Source organism: Trachymyrmex cornetzi, unplaced genomic scaffold (assembly GCF_001594075.2).
Source record: "Trachymyrmex cornetzi isolate Tcor2-1 unplaced genomic scaffold, Tcor1.1 scaffold385, whole genome shotgun sequence".
In the NCBI taxonomy this organism is placed as follows: domain Eukaryota; kingdom Metazoa; phylum Arthropoda; class Insecta; order Hymenoptera; family Formicidae; genus Trachymyrmex; species Trachymyrmex cornetzi.
In genome coordinates this window covers 289,124-308,004 of record NW_017298586.1, presented here as the reverse complement: position 1 = coordinate 308,004, position 18,881 = coordinate 289,124, and the positions used below count along the sequence as shown (strand labels likewise).

General features: G+C 35.7%; 1 protein-coding gene across 2 annotated transcripts in view; it reads left to right on the top strand.

Moving 5' to 3' along the window:
* The window catches only part of sfl (N-deacetylase and N-sulfotransferase sfl), a 140,936-nt gene that overhangs the window by 67,278 nt on the left and 54,777 nt on the right, over nt 1-18,881 (top strand). For both annotated transcript variants that reach the window (XM_018511714.1, XM_018511716.1), the window contains exon 3: nt 17,913-18,110. In XM_018511714.1, the coding sequence (XP_018367216.1) occupies nt 17,913-18,110 (198 nt within the window). The remainder of the gene's footprint in view (nt 1-17,912; nt 18,111-18,881) is intronic.

Sequence of the window (18,881 nt, the reverse complement as noted above, 5' to 3'; positions counted from 1 at the left end):
GGACGCCGCACAAATCTCCTGCAGTGTCGCTGTTATTCTCCCGTATCTATATATTCGCGTGTCGGTGAGCCCTCATACATTCCCGCTCAGCTCGTCGAGATGTTATACGGTGTCCCATTTAACGTACGTGGCATCTGATACTCGTTGTGGGTAACACGTATATATACGTACAAACACCTACCTGGTTCGCATACAGGTTGTGCTGGTGGAGCTTAACCTACATACAGGTGTGCCGTAGAAGCGAGCTTAATATACCCGTTAAAAGACTTGTGTGCTCCGGCGTGCGGTCGCAACGGCAGACGCTAATCACGTGTTTAATCATACCGCGTCTCGAAATTAACGCGAGAACGTATCGAGATACTTCCGCAAAGAGAGTTAAGTGGGTTCTGCAAACCGACACGGCATTATAGAGACCTTTATCTCTCATGGATTTACCCTTGGAAACTGCGGCGAGCTCGATGCATCGGAAAACGACTCGGAAACTTGGCATATCGAGAAAATATGAAGTAGTTCTCTTTAAAGCATTATAGGATTCACATAAATTCGTATTCACGTTATCTCAGTATAATTTTTTAGATCAGATCACCTTCAGAGAAAAAAACATAATGGTAGAAACTATTATATAAAGTTTAATTATAACTAGGGTAACTCCGGTATATACGCCGCGCTGGGATTTACGCCGTGGAAATCAGAAAAAATAGAAGGAGTGGGGGTAATTTTCTCGCAACTACTCTGTTACATCCCTTTATGTTATATTAGTATTGAGTTATAATTTCAGCTTCTTACTATTAATATTAATGTAGTTATTGTGAGTTGAATCGATTTGTCACTATGTGTATAACAAGTAGCATCATCATAAATTATAATCTACATAAAATGATTACTGTAAGGCGTGTAAAAGACCTAGCGGTTATTTCGTGATACATACGTGTAGAGGAATAGTAAAGCATGTTGTATAGAGCAAAATACAAGTGCTTTGTTTTCGTATTCCTTTGTTTAGTTTGTTGAAACCCTTGCATTTTTGCCATACATCCCACCCATTATCTATATATAGCAAAAATGCAAGATTTCAAAAAATTTATTTTTTAATACGAAAACTAAATATTTCGGATTTCTAATATATTTTTCATAGTAGTAGACAGTACAAAGTTTTTACTGATATAGTTCGTTTATTTTAAACACAGTAAATAATACTTAATAAATTAAGTTTTTGATAGGTGCGGCGTATATACCGGAGTTACCCTATACCAATTTTATATGTCGAATTAATGTACATATAATTGAATAAGCTTTTATAATTTATTTTATAATTATTATAACTATAAATAGCTTATTTAATTATACGTTCTTTATGGAAATACACGCTATCAAGATCTACATTGATTAAAATTATTTTTTTATTACGCTCCAACAACTGTTACACTCTCATCTGCCCGATTTATCAGGATTTTTTATTTAGTTATATACATTAGTTTACTCAACTATGTGCACACCAATTCTGTTTATTTAACTTGTGTTTAATTATCACCTTTATAGTTTCTATAACTGTGCTTTTCTCTGAGTGTAATTATGTGATTATTGGAATATTTAAAGGAAATCAAGGAAGTAATACTGTGCGCGATTTGAGATTTTAATAAATGTAAAACTACTGGCGTAATAAAAAAGAACGATATCAATATTCACGTTGTCAGGCAGTGCAATTTATTTCGTCATATTTCTTACAGTTCTATAATAATTGAGATCAATCGTGACACACAATTATGACGTCCTCGATAATTGAATAGTTTGACAATGATTGATATGCGATATGAATTGGTCCATAACATTCAATAACGTGCGAAACTGACGCTGAAAGAATGTTATCAATACTGTCGATACAAGCGCAGATCTTCAGATGGCAAATTCGTTTCCAACAACAATGTGCACGATGCGATATAAGTCATGTCGCACATCGGGGGAAGCCAGTAAATGTATCGTTTCGTTGTGAAAACGTGGCGCGGCCGGATTTCTCCGCTCCTGGCTCTCTGAAAGCCGGACCCAGGTGATTTCTCGTCAACTACACGTTCCCGCTCCCTCGTAGCGCGTCGCGGTAAAGGGTTTCGAGACGTACGGATAGCGCGATAAAAACGGGTTTTACGCGAGAAGAATCGACGAAGACACAAAGGAGAAGACAGCGGCGATATGTTTCGAATTGTGTGCACTTGATATATGACGCAGTCGGACATAGCAGAACGCAAACTTGGGTGGAAGGAAACCCGACGGACGGACAGATGCCGTTGGTAACTCTGGAGCAGAATGGGAGCCAATAATTCTTTGTGCCCAAGTGGAGCGCTTCCATGTGGATAGAGATACATATGACATAGTATATGCATCCGCATATTGTGTCTGTGTGCTTAGTACACGCGCGTATATAAATTGCATCTCACCCTTGAACAGTGCATCATGGTTGACTGATTGCGCTCTATTGATTAGGTTTCCAATTATTGGAGGCAATCCCAGTTATTTCCATTTTCTCGTACCCCTTTCTAGAAACTTTCGTGCGATGACTGCGAAATCCTTTATTTACCCATACAAAAGAAAATCGACTGGATACCGTATTACCTTATCGAGCGTATATATATTCGTCCTCTGATATTTTCCTTCGATTGGCGAAGTCTACGCGAATCTCGTTATTGCGAGAAAATCATTGAATTGACATGGTAACTTCGCGCGTGCGCGTGCATCGTTTAAATAAACGATTCGCTTGTTAACCGATGCGAAATGTTTTATCGTTTGTGCTTTGCATTGGATGGCGTCGTCGAATAAATGTCGGTGAAATTGGCGTTGTATGGACGAAACGAAAATCGATGAAAATGATGTTGCGACAAGCTTGTGTATTTCACGTATTTCATGGAGCCTCTACAATCTGAATAGCACAGCCGAGTACCATCGTGTCGATCGTCAAGTACTTATCGATGTAAACATGCTTGATACGGAACCATATCAAGGGATTTTCTATCGATAAGCTGCACTCTTTCACGTTTCTTGGCAACGACTTTGCATTATCAATGACGCGATGGTAGATTCCTGCTTATCAAACGATTGCTTATGCCTCATTACAGTAATCCTATTACATCACGTGCGTCGAAACGTGAATCGAAAGAAGTGCGGAGATTGAGAGACACTTGACATTTCCACGATAATGACAATCTTCGATTAATTCCACGAATATTTTCATTCGTCACGAGAATCACTCATTTCTGCAGATGAAATCCAATTATCTTTAACGGAATCAATAAGCCAATTTATTTTCTTATAGATAATTTGTTCATGTGTGTACATTTTTATTGAGCTCCAAACAACTTTGAAAAATTGTTTCAAGTAATATAATTTAAACCAATTTATTATTTTGATTTGTTCATATAGCTGTAATTATAAAATTGGTAGCCGGTATGAATCCGATAAAGCAAGTTGACTAAATTCGTACTAGCCATCGATTTGTAATTACAATTATTTTTATTTCATTTTAATAGATTTTTAAATTTTAATGCGTTTTGAAAAATTGAATTTTTTTCGATTAAATACAATTAAATAGATTTATTTTAATAGTTATATGAAATCACGTATCACAGCCTTTTTATTTTCGTATATTCGAAAGCAATTTATTTCATTTGCATTAACGGTAAAAATGAATGGTTATCGAGAGATTATTTTTCTGCCGAGCTTTTTGCTGTGAGTACATGAAAACGGAATAGTTTTTTTCCGTTTGCTATTGAAAGCTTTTTCAAAAATAAAAAAAATATCGCGCACTCGTTCACAAAATGTTATCGCTTCGGATAAAAAAATATGACAACTTAATCCAATTTTTTATTATTTTTGTACATCTGAAGCCATTTATACGGAACACGACAATATTATTAATATGGCATCGAATTCAATTATTATTCAAACTATAATAAGGCTAAAAATAGAAAAGTTTCTGGACATTATAATCTTTATGCCTCCCTCTCCATATGATTTGTGATGCGCAAATTGTCGTAATGACTATAATTGAATAAAGTTAAAATAAATATTATTGATTACATATAACAAGGTTCCAGGTTAAACGCTTTAATCTGGCATTTAACAATTAAAATCGTTTTCAGTTGTGCCAGATGTCGCAATAAGCTTCTTTCCGCGGGATTGCAAGTAGATTAGTGTCGAATTACCTCCGACTGATTTCTTTGTAATCTTGTAGTACACCAGACAGATCTATCTATGGTAATGTGAGCACTAATTATAACTCTAAATTGGGAGAAATGATCGCAAATAAGATAAACTGTAATAATGTTCCATGACTTGCTCCAAAAATATTCATTGTCAGCTGAGATTCAACTATTTTTATCATCGATTAATTTATATATCTCTTTAAAACATTTGTTTATTATATGACATTTTTTTTATACTGTTCAGTATAATTATGCGAACTTATTTCGTAATTTTTCATTATGACAATCATTTGCCAAATAATATCTATTCAGTTTGCGGATTCTCATTACGAATAATGCCGTCAAAGCAACTGTCACGTAGTTACAGAGTCATGCATTAGACGCGGATGAAGATTGAGGAGAAACGCCGTCAGGAATTTTGCCAGTCAAATTCGAGCAGCTGCTGCACCATTAGAGGCGTTTCCGCCTAATTGTTTCAACGCCCGAGCACTTGAGCGCCGGCTCACGTTTTCCGCAGGCCTCAGAAATTGCGGGCGTACCAAAGTGGCGCTCCTTTGACGACATATTAATCGTCGCCCTACTCCTCCGGTCGACTGTGATACCCGCCGTCGCTTATTAACGCTTCCCTCATTTATAATCTCGATTACAGCCGTACAACGGCCCCGGTAACAATTCGCTCACGACTCGTCGTAATTATATTATATCGTTATTTTACGCGGTATCCAATTGCTGAAAGTGATTACGCGTGATACGACATTAAGGCTTTGTGCGGGTACTCGCGCGGAACGTGTGCATTTGGATTGGCGTTCCGTGTCGCTGCCGATCAGTACATCGACACATGGATGAACAATACAATTATCGGAACGATAAAAATTATTGCAGATTCGCGGAGTAATTGGAATCGCAGTTTCTTTCCAGGAAACATTGCATTGTTCGAGCGGTACCGATCGACCGCGTTCGTGCATGTAATGCAGCACGTTTACACGTTCTCGCTGTAAACGAGTAAAAACCTTGCGAGAGCTCGTGTTCACGTCCTCCTCGTGCGTGGGGGAGAAAAAGCCCTTTCGCGCGCAGCTCGCACACCCCGCGCTCAATTTATCGCTCGTACGCCGGGGTTGCGAGTGTATTTCACGGATCGATTGGTCGATACCGTGAGTCTCTAATTAGTGCAGTACGAATTAAAAACTTCCGCACAGCTGAATGTAGAAAGTAAAAATGTCACATATGCACGGAAATGGGAGATGTAGACGAATTGATCTGTGAAACGCACGATTATACGTACACGAGATATCCAGGCTCACTATATATCATGTAAAAGCTAGTCGCAAAAACAGCTTCATCACCGAGAGCTTTTTTCGCTTTTTTTATTCGTTTTATTTCCAAGTGAATGGATTGGATATATTGCTAATTAAAAAAATTATGCCATTAAAGATAATAGTTATTGATGCTAAAATGCAAGTCATACGTCGCGAATCGCCGATTTTTTTGCAAGTTTCTATTTATTTGAAATAGAAGTAAAAGGATATACACACACAAAGGATATACGGAGTTCGTATTGTTGTTATTTGTGCCCGAAATATATCTTGACATCTTGCAAGTCTACGATATAAAAGCCGCAGGGACGAGCGATTTTTAAACCGACAATTCAGGTAATCGCTTAATGGTGGACTACAGTAAAAAGATTGCGAATAAAATCCCGTCAGTCTCGATGTATCGGCGATGTAACGAAGTGAAAGCATTTTGCTGCAACGTTTATTTCGTTCAATTACATTTGGCAGCATAGTGAAACTACACTACGGGCTAGAAAGTAGATTCCCCGTGCTTGTTTATGGTCTCCCATATATCAGCCTTACGAGCAGTTAACAGAAAGAAATGGCTTCAATCCTTTGTCCCTAATTTAGTCACTTAACTGTTAGCTTTTTTGATAGCAATCATTGCTACTAATCAACATTATTTACATTTGTAATTTGATAATTACATATTTAATTAAAACTAAAAAATATACCATTAACATTTTTAATGAACTTTTGCATCGCGTTCATATATAACGCCATGACATTTTTAAACTTTATACTAAAAGCTTTGGATAATCACGTAGTTATTAAAAAAAAAATTTCTAAACTTTTTTTAGAGAAATGTTTTTCTAAAATTTTTTTATCTCGCGAATATCTGTGCGTATATCGAATTTAATTAATGGTCAAACGAGAACGGCGTAAGTCAAATATTGGTCCCCTATCTTTGAGAAATGTATTACGAAATTTACCACAGCTACCGCTGGTCTCAAATCGATGCGGCCACAATCCCAATGCTTTGGCCGCGGAAAACCAATACGAAGAAACCGCGCATTCACTGTAGGCGAATTCAATTGAAGATTACAAGACCGAAAGAGACTCACGTTTTCCATTTTCCCAAATTTGTCGTAAAGTTGAAAAAAAAATCTCTATGTAGTTTCGATAAACCGCTTGAGTTTCTTTTTTGTATTTGTTGATTCGTATTAAACCGTGTGACATGTTAGTTTTATTACGTATACCTTTAGTGACAATAAAAAGTGAGATAACGTAAGATACAAAATAAGATTGTTTCTCTCACTCAATATCGTGAAAAATTGGAGAATGTGACTTTTGTTTCTATGCAATCCACAATTCCCAATGCTACGCCACGACCGAACGAGAGATTCGCCGTAACGCTGCAAGCCGGTAGGATACGGTACCCCAGAGGCGAGTCACATTGCGACGAGAAGAACCAAAAAACCTCGGTATGAGAACGAATAGTGAGAGAGATAGAAGAGAGATGAGGGAGAGAGGGAGAAATAGAACGGGGAGAGAGAGAGAGAGAGAGAGAGAACCACGACTTCCTGAAGAAGTAATTTCTGTCGCCTCGAAATCAGTTTCGCCGGACGTCCGTAAATTGCCGGATGCTCCCTCACGCCCTTCCGAACCGATCGAGATTTTACCTTCTGGTCACCCTCGCCACTCAATCAGAGGGTAAAAGTTCGCGCGCGCGCTACCTCGCGAAAGAAGAGAGAGATCTCTCTCTTATCCGATCTCATCTTTTTTCTCTCTCTCCCATTTCACCACGACCAAAGGAGCATCCCTCAACGATTCCATTCTCCTCCAGTCTCTCTTGATTTTCACCCCGTCTCACTACCGGCCGATTGACGGAGCAGTTTCAGTCCTTCGACTTTTGCCCCGTGCCAACCTCCTCCGCGCCATCGCGAAGAGTAAAACCGCAGAAGCAATTTACTATCGTGTGCCTTCGGTCACGTACCCGATGGAGAGACGCGTGTAGTCGCGCGCGAAATGTGAGTGCCGTAGGAAGGCCAGAGCGATCGAATGGCCGAACACGAAGGGTTGTGCTGATTCTGAGAGCTATATGAGAGAGCTGCGGCGCACGATAACAGATGTGCATCGTGACGCGGAACGTACTTCTGAGGCTGGTAAAATCAATGTGCCGATAAAATGCATTACTTATATGCTGCCGTGTATCAATACGTGACAAGATGACAAATGCGAACGTGTTAAACTCTCCGAACCTACTATTTTATCTCGATTTGCACGATAATGTCCATAAAAGTAATTTATACGTAAATCCATCAGCAAAAATAACGTTAAGATATATTTGAAACTTGTAGCTTACACATTTGTTAAAATATTCATTAATCTGATTGTTCAGAAATAATTATAACAAATAAATATCGTCTTAGATACTCCCGTCCTAGAACTCAATGTTTTAAAACTATATTTTAATTCATTTATCTTTAAATGATTTAGCAAATAATATAAAATTAGATTAATGATATAATTTTAATTTACCTCAAATATTTATATAACTTTATTTGCTCTTACACAGAAGAGGATTAATGCAACCATTATATCAATGCCATCGATGTTGCCTCTGCAAATAGCTTGCTATTCCATTAAGCAACTGCAGCCATTAATACTGTGCAATATCGTAGCCGAAATGTCTCAAATATGAATCATGTCATTGAATTGCATTTTAAGTAATGTGATTAAATTCGTGATTCAATTTTGTAAATGATCAAATTGTTATCGAGAATGATTTATTTTCGAATTTAGATTAAATACATCAATTACACTATTTGACATAAAAGCACTTTTCCTTCTCTCCGAAGATTATTCAAATGAGCTGCAAATATGTCGTTTCCTTATAAAAATTCTTATTAACTTTGAAATCGATCTTTTCGTTATTATATTTTTTCTTTTTTCTTTTCGTTATCTCAAAAATGCTAATTTTTTTACTTATGTCACTTTTCTATCAACGCGCGCGGCGATATGTAGACAGATATCAAAACTTATAATGGCTTCAAACAAGAAAGAAGAAAGATATATAGGTAGTGTATAACTCTGAGATCATAATTCTACTTTACTTACTTCGAACATGACATAACTTTATTATACGAAATAAGGAATAGAAAAAAGGAATAGAAGTTACTTTCATTTCATTCATACGATTACCTCGCACACGTTTACAGTTCTACATATTTGAACATTTATGTTTCTTTTCTTTTTTCACGAAGAAAATTTCCAACCTTTTTTGATATAATAACATTCAGTATTTTTAATTATTTACAGTATTGATATTTATATTTTTGATATTTATATTTATATTATATATATATTATATATATATGTTAAATTTTATTTAAGAAAGTACATCAATATTGAAAGATTGAAAAAATGTGATTAATAATCTAAATACTTGATTGCTTGATAATTGATTATGTATATATGCACGCAGTATTATTTTTGGTTTAAGATAACTCTTACATGAAGTAGTTAATACATTTAACAACTGGACAACACTATCTTTCACGTGTCAGCGATTTCGTGTCCGCGCTCACACTTGCGCACCTGCGCTCGTAAGATAGATTCCCGGTAACTCCAATGGTCACGTGTATGCGATGGTTAAAGTCGCGCAGACCACCACACAGTCGCGATAAAGAAAAAGGAAACCCTTGGGACCTTTCATCACCACTGACGCCATGAATTCGCGTGCCTTGGACACATTTTCTACACCCGATTCTGGCTGCAAAGCACCGTTACTATTGAGGTAAAAAAAAGTAATGTAAAAATCGATGCGTTGTTTCTTACTTGAAACAGTCAGTTTTATATTCTATTTTATTAATTTTTTGTAATTTTTAAAATTTAAAGACAATTAAATTAATTATAACTTTATTGAAACCTCTCTGAAATATAAAATAAAATTACATATATAAAATAAAATTATATATAAAATGAAATTAAAATATCTCATTTGATTTTCATATTTATGTAACTTATGGTTAACAAGCGAGTTATTTTTTTTTTCTTGTAATAATTTTTTTCTTGTAATCGAATACCTTCTTCACTCTCTTTCATGAAAATTTCAAAATTATTAAGTTTGTTTCAAAAATATGTTGTTTATTTTTACTAGCCCATTTCATGCGCACGCTGATCTCACATGACCCTGATTTTATCCTGATTTTTATAAATTCTTATTTATCACTCGTTGACTCTTATTCTTTATATTATTTTACATACTTATTCAAGTTTTGAATATATATACAGATATAAAATATTTATTTTTCTTTTTATTTTTAAACCTAATCAATGTACTTTAAAATCAATCAATTCTATACAATTTGAAATTACCCTTTCCTTTGTTTACAAACAAGGTTGTAAAAGCTGTATTCTTCTTTCGTCCCTATTTTAGTTAGGCTTCGATTTATTATTTTGTATGGTTCTCTCCCGAACATTCGTCCTCCCCCCATCATTTTTAATTTCGTGAAGACTTATTCCTGTTTGTATATAATTCATTGTTTGATTTGCCTTTCCTCCCTTTGGCTATTTTTTCTTTTTTATTTCCTTTTTTTTCAGCCATTTTAAATTTTCAAATTCTAAAATCAGATTCAGCATCAACAACCCCGAAAACCTTCTAATGCTTCATTTCGCTGAAATCGGAAGACTTTTAGCATTTCCGTCCGCCATATTGGTTCAGCCATTTTGAATTTTCAAATTCTAAGTTCGAATTTGGCATTAGTGACCTCGAAAACCTTCTAATGCTTCATTTCGCTGAAATCGGAAGACTTTTAGCATTTCCGTCCGCCATATTGGTTCAGCCATTTTGAATTTTCAAATTTTTAGTCCGGATTCGAGATCAGCGACCCCTAAATCCCCCTTATACGAAATTTGGCCGTAATCGAAAGATCTTTAAGATTTCCACAATATTTCTGTCCGCCATATTGGTTCAGCCATTTTGAATTTGTAAAATTTGAAACCGGATTCAATATCAGCGATCCCAAAAAACCCCCGAATACAAAACCACATAAAAATCGAAAGACTACAACAGCCTCAACGAAAAGAGGCTTCAAAAAAACGTAACACGACAATTTTAAGAGAGGACTGATGCATTACGATGTTTCTGATTATAGGACTTTATTAAGGAATAATAAAGAACTAACAAATCTTTGTATTTGAGGAAAAATGTTGCGATAATTTTAATAATTTAATCTATTTTTAAATGATTTTTAATTAGAAGACCAATAAAGTGAATATCTCTCTATTTTTATTAAGTCTCCTATCTATCATTTTATTTCATATTTACTTATATAACTCTATAATTTTAATTTCGCATTGTCATTTTATGTCTGCGAATATAACAAACAAAATCGCACTGTATATTATCATAGTATCTATAATCATAGAAATGATACAAACTATGTATTTTTATTGTCTTAGTTTAAACATCAAATAATGCCTTTTTTATTGTATTAATTGCAATTTATAAGAAAATCATTTTTATTTATATAACGAGATTGAAATATGAAACTTTTAATACTAGTAATATAATAGTTGTTGTTCTCCCGTATTAACGCAAAAATAAAGGAGATCAGTTTCAAGGAAGAGCACAGTTTGCACATAATTTTCCAATATTCAAAAGGCATCAAATCGGATCGAGGCGCGTACAAAAATATGATTTTGATCGGGTCGCGTTGCGATTACCCCCTGGTGTTTTATGTAGTTTGAAACGCAATCGTCCCACAAACATCCATACGAATACATTCCAGGCGACGAACTTTTATTCTCTTGAACGAGATTCTCTTCAATGAATATATACGTGAGAAGGAAGAAAACATATAATTTTGTTCACTACCGAATTATGTACATTTAAAAGATCATGGAATATTTTGAATTGTAACGCATATTATTGCGATTTTAATTAACTCTGAAAACTTAATTTGAACATAATTGCAATTATAATATTCTATCGTAATAATGGATCAGGAATTCTACTTATTGTGAAAATTTTATTAGCTAATGCAGATAATAACGTGCGCGCGCGCGTTTGTGTGTGTGTGTGTGTACAGGGTATTTTATTTCAAACGCAATTGTTAAATATTTCATAAAATATAAAAGATACGGAAAAATGTTTCAGATGAAAGTTGTTCGATCCGAAGAGATGCAAATATTGGTATAATTAATTTTTGGAAAAATCAATTTTTCAAGAACATTTTTAAATAGAACTGTATGATTTTTTTTAACATAATATGATTCCTCTGATTAGTCCGCACATAAAAATATTAAATTAACGCTCGAATCGGAAAATCAATAGTTTACGAGATATTTTATACTTTATACTAGCACATATTTACATGAAATATTAAATATCTCGTAAACTATTGATTTTTTGATAATTTTACCTTAATACTTTTATATTTGGAATAATCAAAGGAATTATATTATGTAAAAACATACAATTCCAATTTTAAAAAAATGGTAATCTCCATATGAAAAATTGATTATTTCAAAAATTAATTTTACCAATGTCCGTTCCTTTTGTATTTTTCATATTTCCCGAGATATTCAACTCATTATATTCGAAATAAATAAAACATCCTGTATACATATACATATCTTTGCTTTCGAAATGATCAAAAGTTATTTGTAAATATTTTCGAGTTTCCATATTTATCTCTTATTTCAAATAAATAAGAAATATTAATCCACATTAGCAAGCAAAATATCGCGAGCGAGAGAGCGCGCAATTTGGTTCGACGAACGTATTAAATAAGCATTAAAAATGGCATATCCAAGAGAGAGATCGTATGCGTACAGTTAATCGACGTATTGTCTGCTGCGGCCAACGTTTATGCTAAACGAATCGTGTAACGTTGATCCCTATTATTCTTTCACAAAGGCAACCGCGGACACTTGCTGCTAATTAACATGAATTAACATGAGAAAGAGGATCACGAGATTCTGCCAGTGGTAATTCAAATGACTAAGCTAAAGGATGAAGCAAAAGAGAGAGTGAAAGATAGAGATAGCTACGAAGAGAGAAGAGGAAGGCCCATCAAGGTTAACGAACGGGAAGATGATTTCGTTTGTCATTTATTTAACCAATTGACGCTGGTGAGCAACCATTCGTGGACGCCGTGGGGTACCGTGTTACAGTTTAGTGCAGCAGCTGCAGCAGACTCCGGCGCAGTGCCGCATGTAGGCACATCTACTCAGGTTAACCCGGCTAAAACGGTTCGCGCGGAAAGTACCGATTATGATTCATTAGCGTTGCCATTCTGGTCGAGAGATTCTCGCTGTTCTCTAACAAGAAAGTATGCGCGCGGAAAAGAGCTACTACGCGAACAGCTTTGCCAGTGCATTTGAACGTTTAAGGTACGCACACCACTCGTCGTATTGTAACTTCTTCTACTCGTAGAGAAAAGCGCATACGGTACAATAGCCCTTTCCGACATCATATATTTGATGAATGTAACAGCGTATTGTGCTACTCGAGCAGTTAACTCGACGTTTCGAGTACGTTAAATGCGAAAATGCGGATGCAGCATTGACGAATGTCGTAAATACAGAGCGTTAGTAATGTATGAGCACTTTGAATAAACTCGTAACTTTAAAGCAAGAGAAGAAAACTGAAAGAATATTGTTCTGCAGCGTGAAAGATAAAAGGATGAATACTCTTGTAATTTTCTTTGATACTGTTAACTCTCATTTACAGAACTACGCTGATTATTCTCGCTTTGCGAATGCATTTAATATTGTACGCGAATTTTCTACAGATACCGCTTTGACAGCTCTTCTAAATGTATGACTTTAGACGTTCGTCAATTTCCTTGCGATTCTTCTCGAGTTGGCAAAGGCACCTCATAAAAACACTACATAAAGGGCAGGCAGACGACACTTGTACGGTTAGAGACGAAAAGTGCCGGCTAGTCCTGTCATGGCCAAGTAATAAGGAGACGAAAGAGGATCATAAAGACGCATCGGACGTAACTCGATTATCCGCGCGAGAAGTACGAGCTGTTATACGACATAGTAATTCGAGAGCTCCCTCGTCCGTTCCGTTACTGTTCCCTTGTGTCGAGAGCGATTCTCTACTGTAATTTAATCGGCTGTCGATAGACGACAATGGCGGCCGTAATCTAAAATTACTTTTTAAGAAGGGCGTCTTTTCTCTTCCTCTTTCTCTCTCTATCTCTCTCACTCTTTCTTTTAACGACGTTTATTAGTACCAGACGGTGTCGAAACTGCCGTTATGAATTCTTTTTTTTTCGTCACAGCACACAAAAGTCCTACTAAGATGATGAGGATGGAGAGAAGCTGGCGCGGCTTGATTTGTGAAAAGCAATTCTCGTGTGATGGCTTCTTCTTGACGGTTTGTAATGTTACACTTAGCACGACGGAAAGTTGATGGAAGATAAAAAAAGTCTTAAGAGTATAATAGACGGCGCCGTAAACTCCGATGACTCGCATTTAACAAAGATCTAAACTCGTCTAATGACGTTCTTGCATAATTATAGCTTCTTCTTAATTGCTTAATTATACGATTAATGAAAATTAACAAAAGTTTGATCTACACAAGAGTATCTACTTAACTATATGAAAATGAACAAAAGTCTGATCTAAGAGTAGACAATGTTGTAAATTTGGATAATTCGCACTGACAAAGATCTAAGCTCATCTAACGATGTCCTTTTACAACTTTTTCTTAATTGCTTGTTTATACAATTTAACGTAAAATTTTTGTATCTGTAAATATCGCACGTGTTTTGACTATAGTATTCTGATCGATTGGAAATTGTGCGTCTGATGTTAGGGAAAAACAGTGATAACGATACGACAATCTCGCTCTGACAAATAAATGTACACATCTTTTTGCGATCATAAACTTTGCAAAATATCCACAGTTGCATGTTTTCACCCGTGGTTAATATCGATAGGTGCCTCTATATGGGTCTTGTCGAATATGAGGACTTATCGAAAAACTATGATATTGAGATTCTGACGGGAAATAGAAGCTTTCGATTGCAAAAGCAATATTATATACATTTTTGCGCTGTTATAGATCTCTTTCGGGGATTGACCTAACGTCGCTATTTGACAAACAAACGCGGTGCCGGTCTTTTCCAATCACAGTCTGCGAAGTCGTGTCTGTATAGTAAGTCTTGTGAATCCTTATCGAAATCGACTTTTCATTTACTCCCGATATGTCAGAAGCTTGCCCATGGTTCTCAAGTCAATCATATCTGCGATAGAATAATGGTAGAGCAACGGGAGCGTTTTGATTGAATACTTCCCTGAACAATTGTACGACCGATCCCCCTACTCAGAAGTTCAAACAATTTGGTAGCATGTATCTGAACCTGCGGCCTTCTCGTAAATTCGTGTTAAGGATGCCTACGCACGCCTGTTACTGATAGGACCTGGAATGTAGGTCAGATAGTATCCTCTAATAACATCGCGCATTAATAGGCTTACTTGCGACCACGACTGATGCGCGATAGGGTGCATCGTATCTCTCGCGTCCCAGATTACCCATGTACTTGAAAGCCTCTGCGCGGATACGTATGTGTGGATCCGCGCAATATGTATGTAACCGTCAGATTTTATGTCCCTGTGTATATAATATTGTTGTTTGTTGTTGAAATCCATTTACGTATGAGATACTAAACCTCATATTGACCGTCACGACATGAGAAATAAATTGATTCTTACCATTTTTGAAAATACTCTACTAAATCCAGAAACTTATTCGTGTTTTTACCAGTCAATTCTCGCCATACTTGATTATCATAAACATATTTCTTTTAAGACAATATGTAATGTTTGAGTTTAATTTAGTTTAATTTTGGTAGAAACACAATATAAAATTTTTAACAATAAAAATATGATTTACTTTCTTACGTGTATGAAATGCAAACGTATTATTAAATTTTTCAAATCGAATCTAAGGTACCATAAATTATTAAGACATAAATGTAGTATATTTACACTTTGGCAGATAGGCAAAGCTTATACGAAGTTGCATTTAAATGTCATCTAATAGAATGGAGATGAAACTAGATTCGACCTTTTATGAAGTAGCGAGAGACAATGCATATACAGTACCTCTCTTGTTCTCAACTGTGGGTAGGATTGCAGATTCTCGATATTTACGAATGATCCCGTGTGCATGGATAAACGACTTCGATACACACGAATGTCAAGAATATTGCATCGATAACCCGCGCATGAAATGCAGAGGAACCATTCGATGCATCGTTGTGTATGCATACGTGTATGGAGCATATCACGATCGATACCTCTGTTTCCTACTACGAGCATTTCCATATCTTTATGAAAGCTATTGCAAAACACACGTTGAAGACGAAACGAGAAACTTTGATAAGCGGAAATCGATCATTGAGCTTTGGCAAATTATATGAAATGCAAACAGATAACATAGTTCTACAGGGCAATTTCACGAATATTTCACATCTTGATAAATTGCATTTCGCACAGTGAATTATCGTTATGCGCGTCAAAGACCTTTACTATAGCACAGTTTATGTCTGTGATTGCGTTACGAGAAAATATTTGCTTGAAATTTAGTTACATCAAATGCTCTATAACAACGACTAAAGCAGTACTACGTGAGTAAATGTTCGACCGAAGCTCCGCTTCGTGTATGTTCTACTGACGCGACGCCTAATGTGCATAAATTGTAAACCGGAGAGGGTAAGAGCTGCGAAGCGCAAGTGCATCATCGATAATCTGTTTCGCTTCCGCCTAAGCCAAAGACCCTTTCAGTCTCACTCATCGCTTTATTCATCGGTTAAAAAACTTTTATACATATGTTTCTTTTTTTAGCATAAATTTTTCAGGATCACATTATGACGTAAAATACTACTTTTCTTTTATAATAATATGTCTATAAATATACCTTCTATCATTTATTTAATTTTGGGGCCCTTCAACTTTTTCTCACATCTGGAAATTAATGATCTATATTCGATACACAAGCCATTAACATGCACCCGTAATATCCACATTCGTATTTCAACGTAATTCGGGACGCTGCACGATAAACGTTTTTACGCATCAATGAGTGTTATGACATATATGGGTAGAAATTATGAGAACGATTGATCGTGTTTGCATCCCAATTAATAATTCGACGAATTCGTATATACCATAATAATAGTTATTGCTGTTCCATTATGAAAATGCCTCCGCATGTTTGAATGTCGACCGGTCCTGGCTTATCCTGCTTCAGTACAAAGGTTCGATTTTCGGTTTATGGCGAGAAGCTCGATTGCTGGACGCATACTAATTTGGTGCATGCACCGATAATATACCGCTGGATCTGCTCGTGACAAACATAAAGGAGCTCAACAGCAAGGAATGTATCCATTATCTGCTGTATCTAAAGAGAATGTATAAGCTATACAATCTGAATTAAAACATAAAAATTATATACTATCGGATTCAATTTACAATCTAAAGAAAAACTCTAAGTAAAAAATGTAGGTAATAAAAATAAAAATTGGGAAGAAACTCTTTTATTTCTTGAAACGTCTTCTTGAAAATTATAATTTTTTTAAAACATCGGATATCAAGACTTTCAATCTTTTGTATAATTCGAAATACAATACGAACGATATAAAAAAAAGAATTATCTCTTTATGTATTCACGGTGAGATAGTTTAATCGCGGTAAATACCAGGAAACTTGCAGAATGCCCGATGTTAATAGGTGTCCGGAAGAACTCGTTGCAGCAGCGCTAAAGGGTCCTTTGTGGAGCTACGCATACGTTCCAAAATTCCTGCGTTGCTGTTACATCCACGTTCTCTGCACGGATATACCGGGCACATTGTATCCGTCTATGTTGAAAGCGGAACTTTGAGGACAGGTTGAAAGAGCTGCCGTGCATTCTTCGAGGGCCGCTCGTTACGGGGGTTTCGTTACGAAGAATTTGACGGAAGAATTTGCTTCTGGACTGAAGCCAATCGAAACGTTCCTTTTACTCTTTGAAAGAGCATTTGATATTATCATGAAAACTATAACGTGGCATGAAGTAACGCGAGGCTCGCTCTATAACGAGAAAATATCTCATAAATATGTAAAACTTCTGAGATAAGAGATGGTTCGAGAAAATGCGTTACGTGTGTATGATCAATATCGCGAAAATTCTTCAGACTCTTGATATATATGTATGATATATCAATGGCTTATCTTAGTATCACGCTAAAAATTATTACCGGCAAATTGCCACTTGTCAATTTTTAATGAATAATTTGAAGTTAAAAATAATTGTACAATATAAAAATTATGTATCAGGCGATATATTTTATATGTACTACAAATTATATGATAACTAGCATATTTCTTTATTAAATATAATACCAATTGTAATAAAATATTAACTAACAAATAATTTTTATTATTGCAGTTTAATACACCGAGATACAAGGCCAGAGCCAGCGATACGATGTTCGACTCTGAGAGGAGCGACCAGACTACCGTCGGCACCAGACCATCGCAGTGAAGCTCGATTAAGGATAGATCCAAAAGTGTTGGTCTTTGTAGAAACTCTATACTCGAGGCTAGGCCGAGAGATAGCTGAGCTGCTAGTTTATAATCGAATAAAGTGAGTACGGACTATTTTTCTTTCGTAACCAGCTAACACGAAGGATTGAACGACCCTTCTTATTTATTGACGAAACAATTACAAGTATATATTTATACGATTCACTGCAAATTGTTTTTATTGCAACAGATAATTATGGTTATAATTTATTTACCTAGACGGATAAAACTTGTAGATACCTGACCTACTTGCATACATCGTGTTTCGCAACGTGTTACACGTCTTTTACGCGCACCGACCTGATTCAGGAAAAAAGATTCCACCCTAGTGCGATCTAAAAGTAGGTCGTCAACGTAAGCTTTCTTCGGAGTTCTCGACCACAATAGTTCATACTATTAGACAAAAAGTATATGGCTAATGGCACCCAGTTGCTGAAGAGTCGATCAATATCGTGACACATACTCCTAAACGTATCATGAGCTCACTAGTTCGCAATCCTTTTTATTCGTAAATGTTTTACTTCTCTTTCATGAAAAAGAAAATGGTAAATGATCAAGAAATGGTAAATGAGTGATATTCCATGAATTTGAAGCAAACATCTTATTCTCGCATTTTTAAACGATATATCCATGATAAATATATATGTTTACATTAATTCTACAAAATCATTTGCTAAAATAAATTATACTACTCATTGAGAATTTAGGAAAAATTTATAAATTGTATTTTATTTGTGTATATATAAAGCTACTGTGGACTCTTTTATTTTTACAACAAAAAAAAACTCTTGCTAATGTTACGAATGTTCATCGGAAGAAAATATTTCAACAT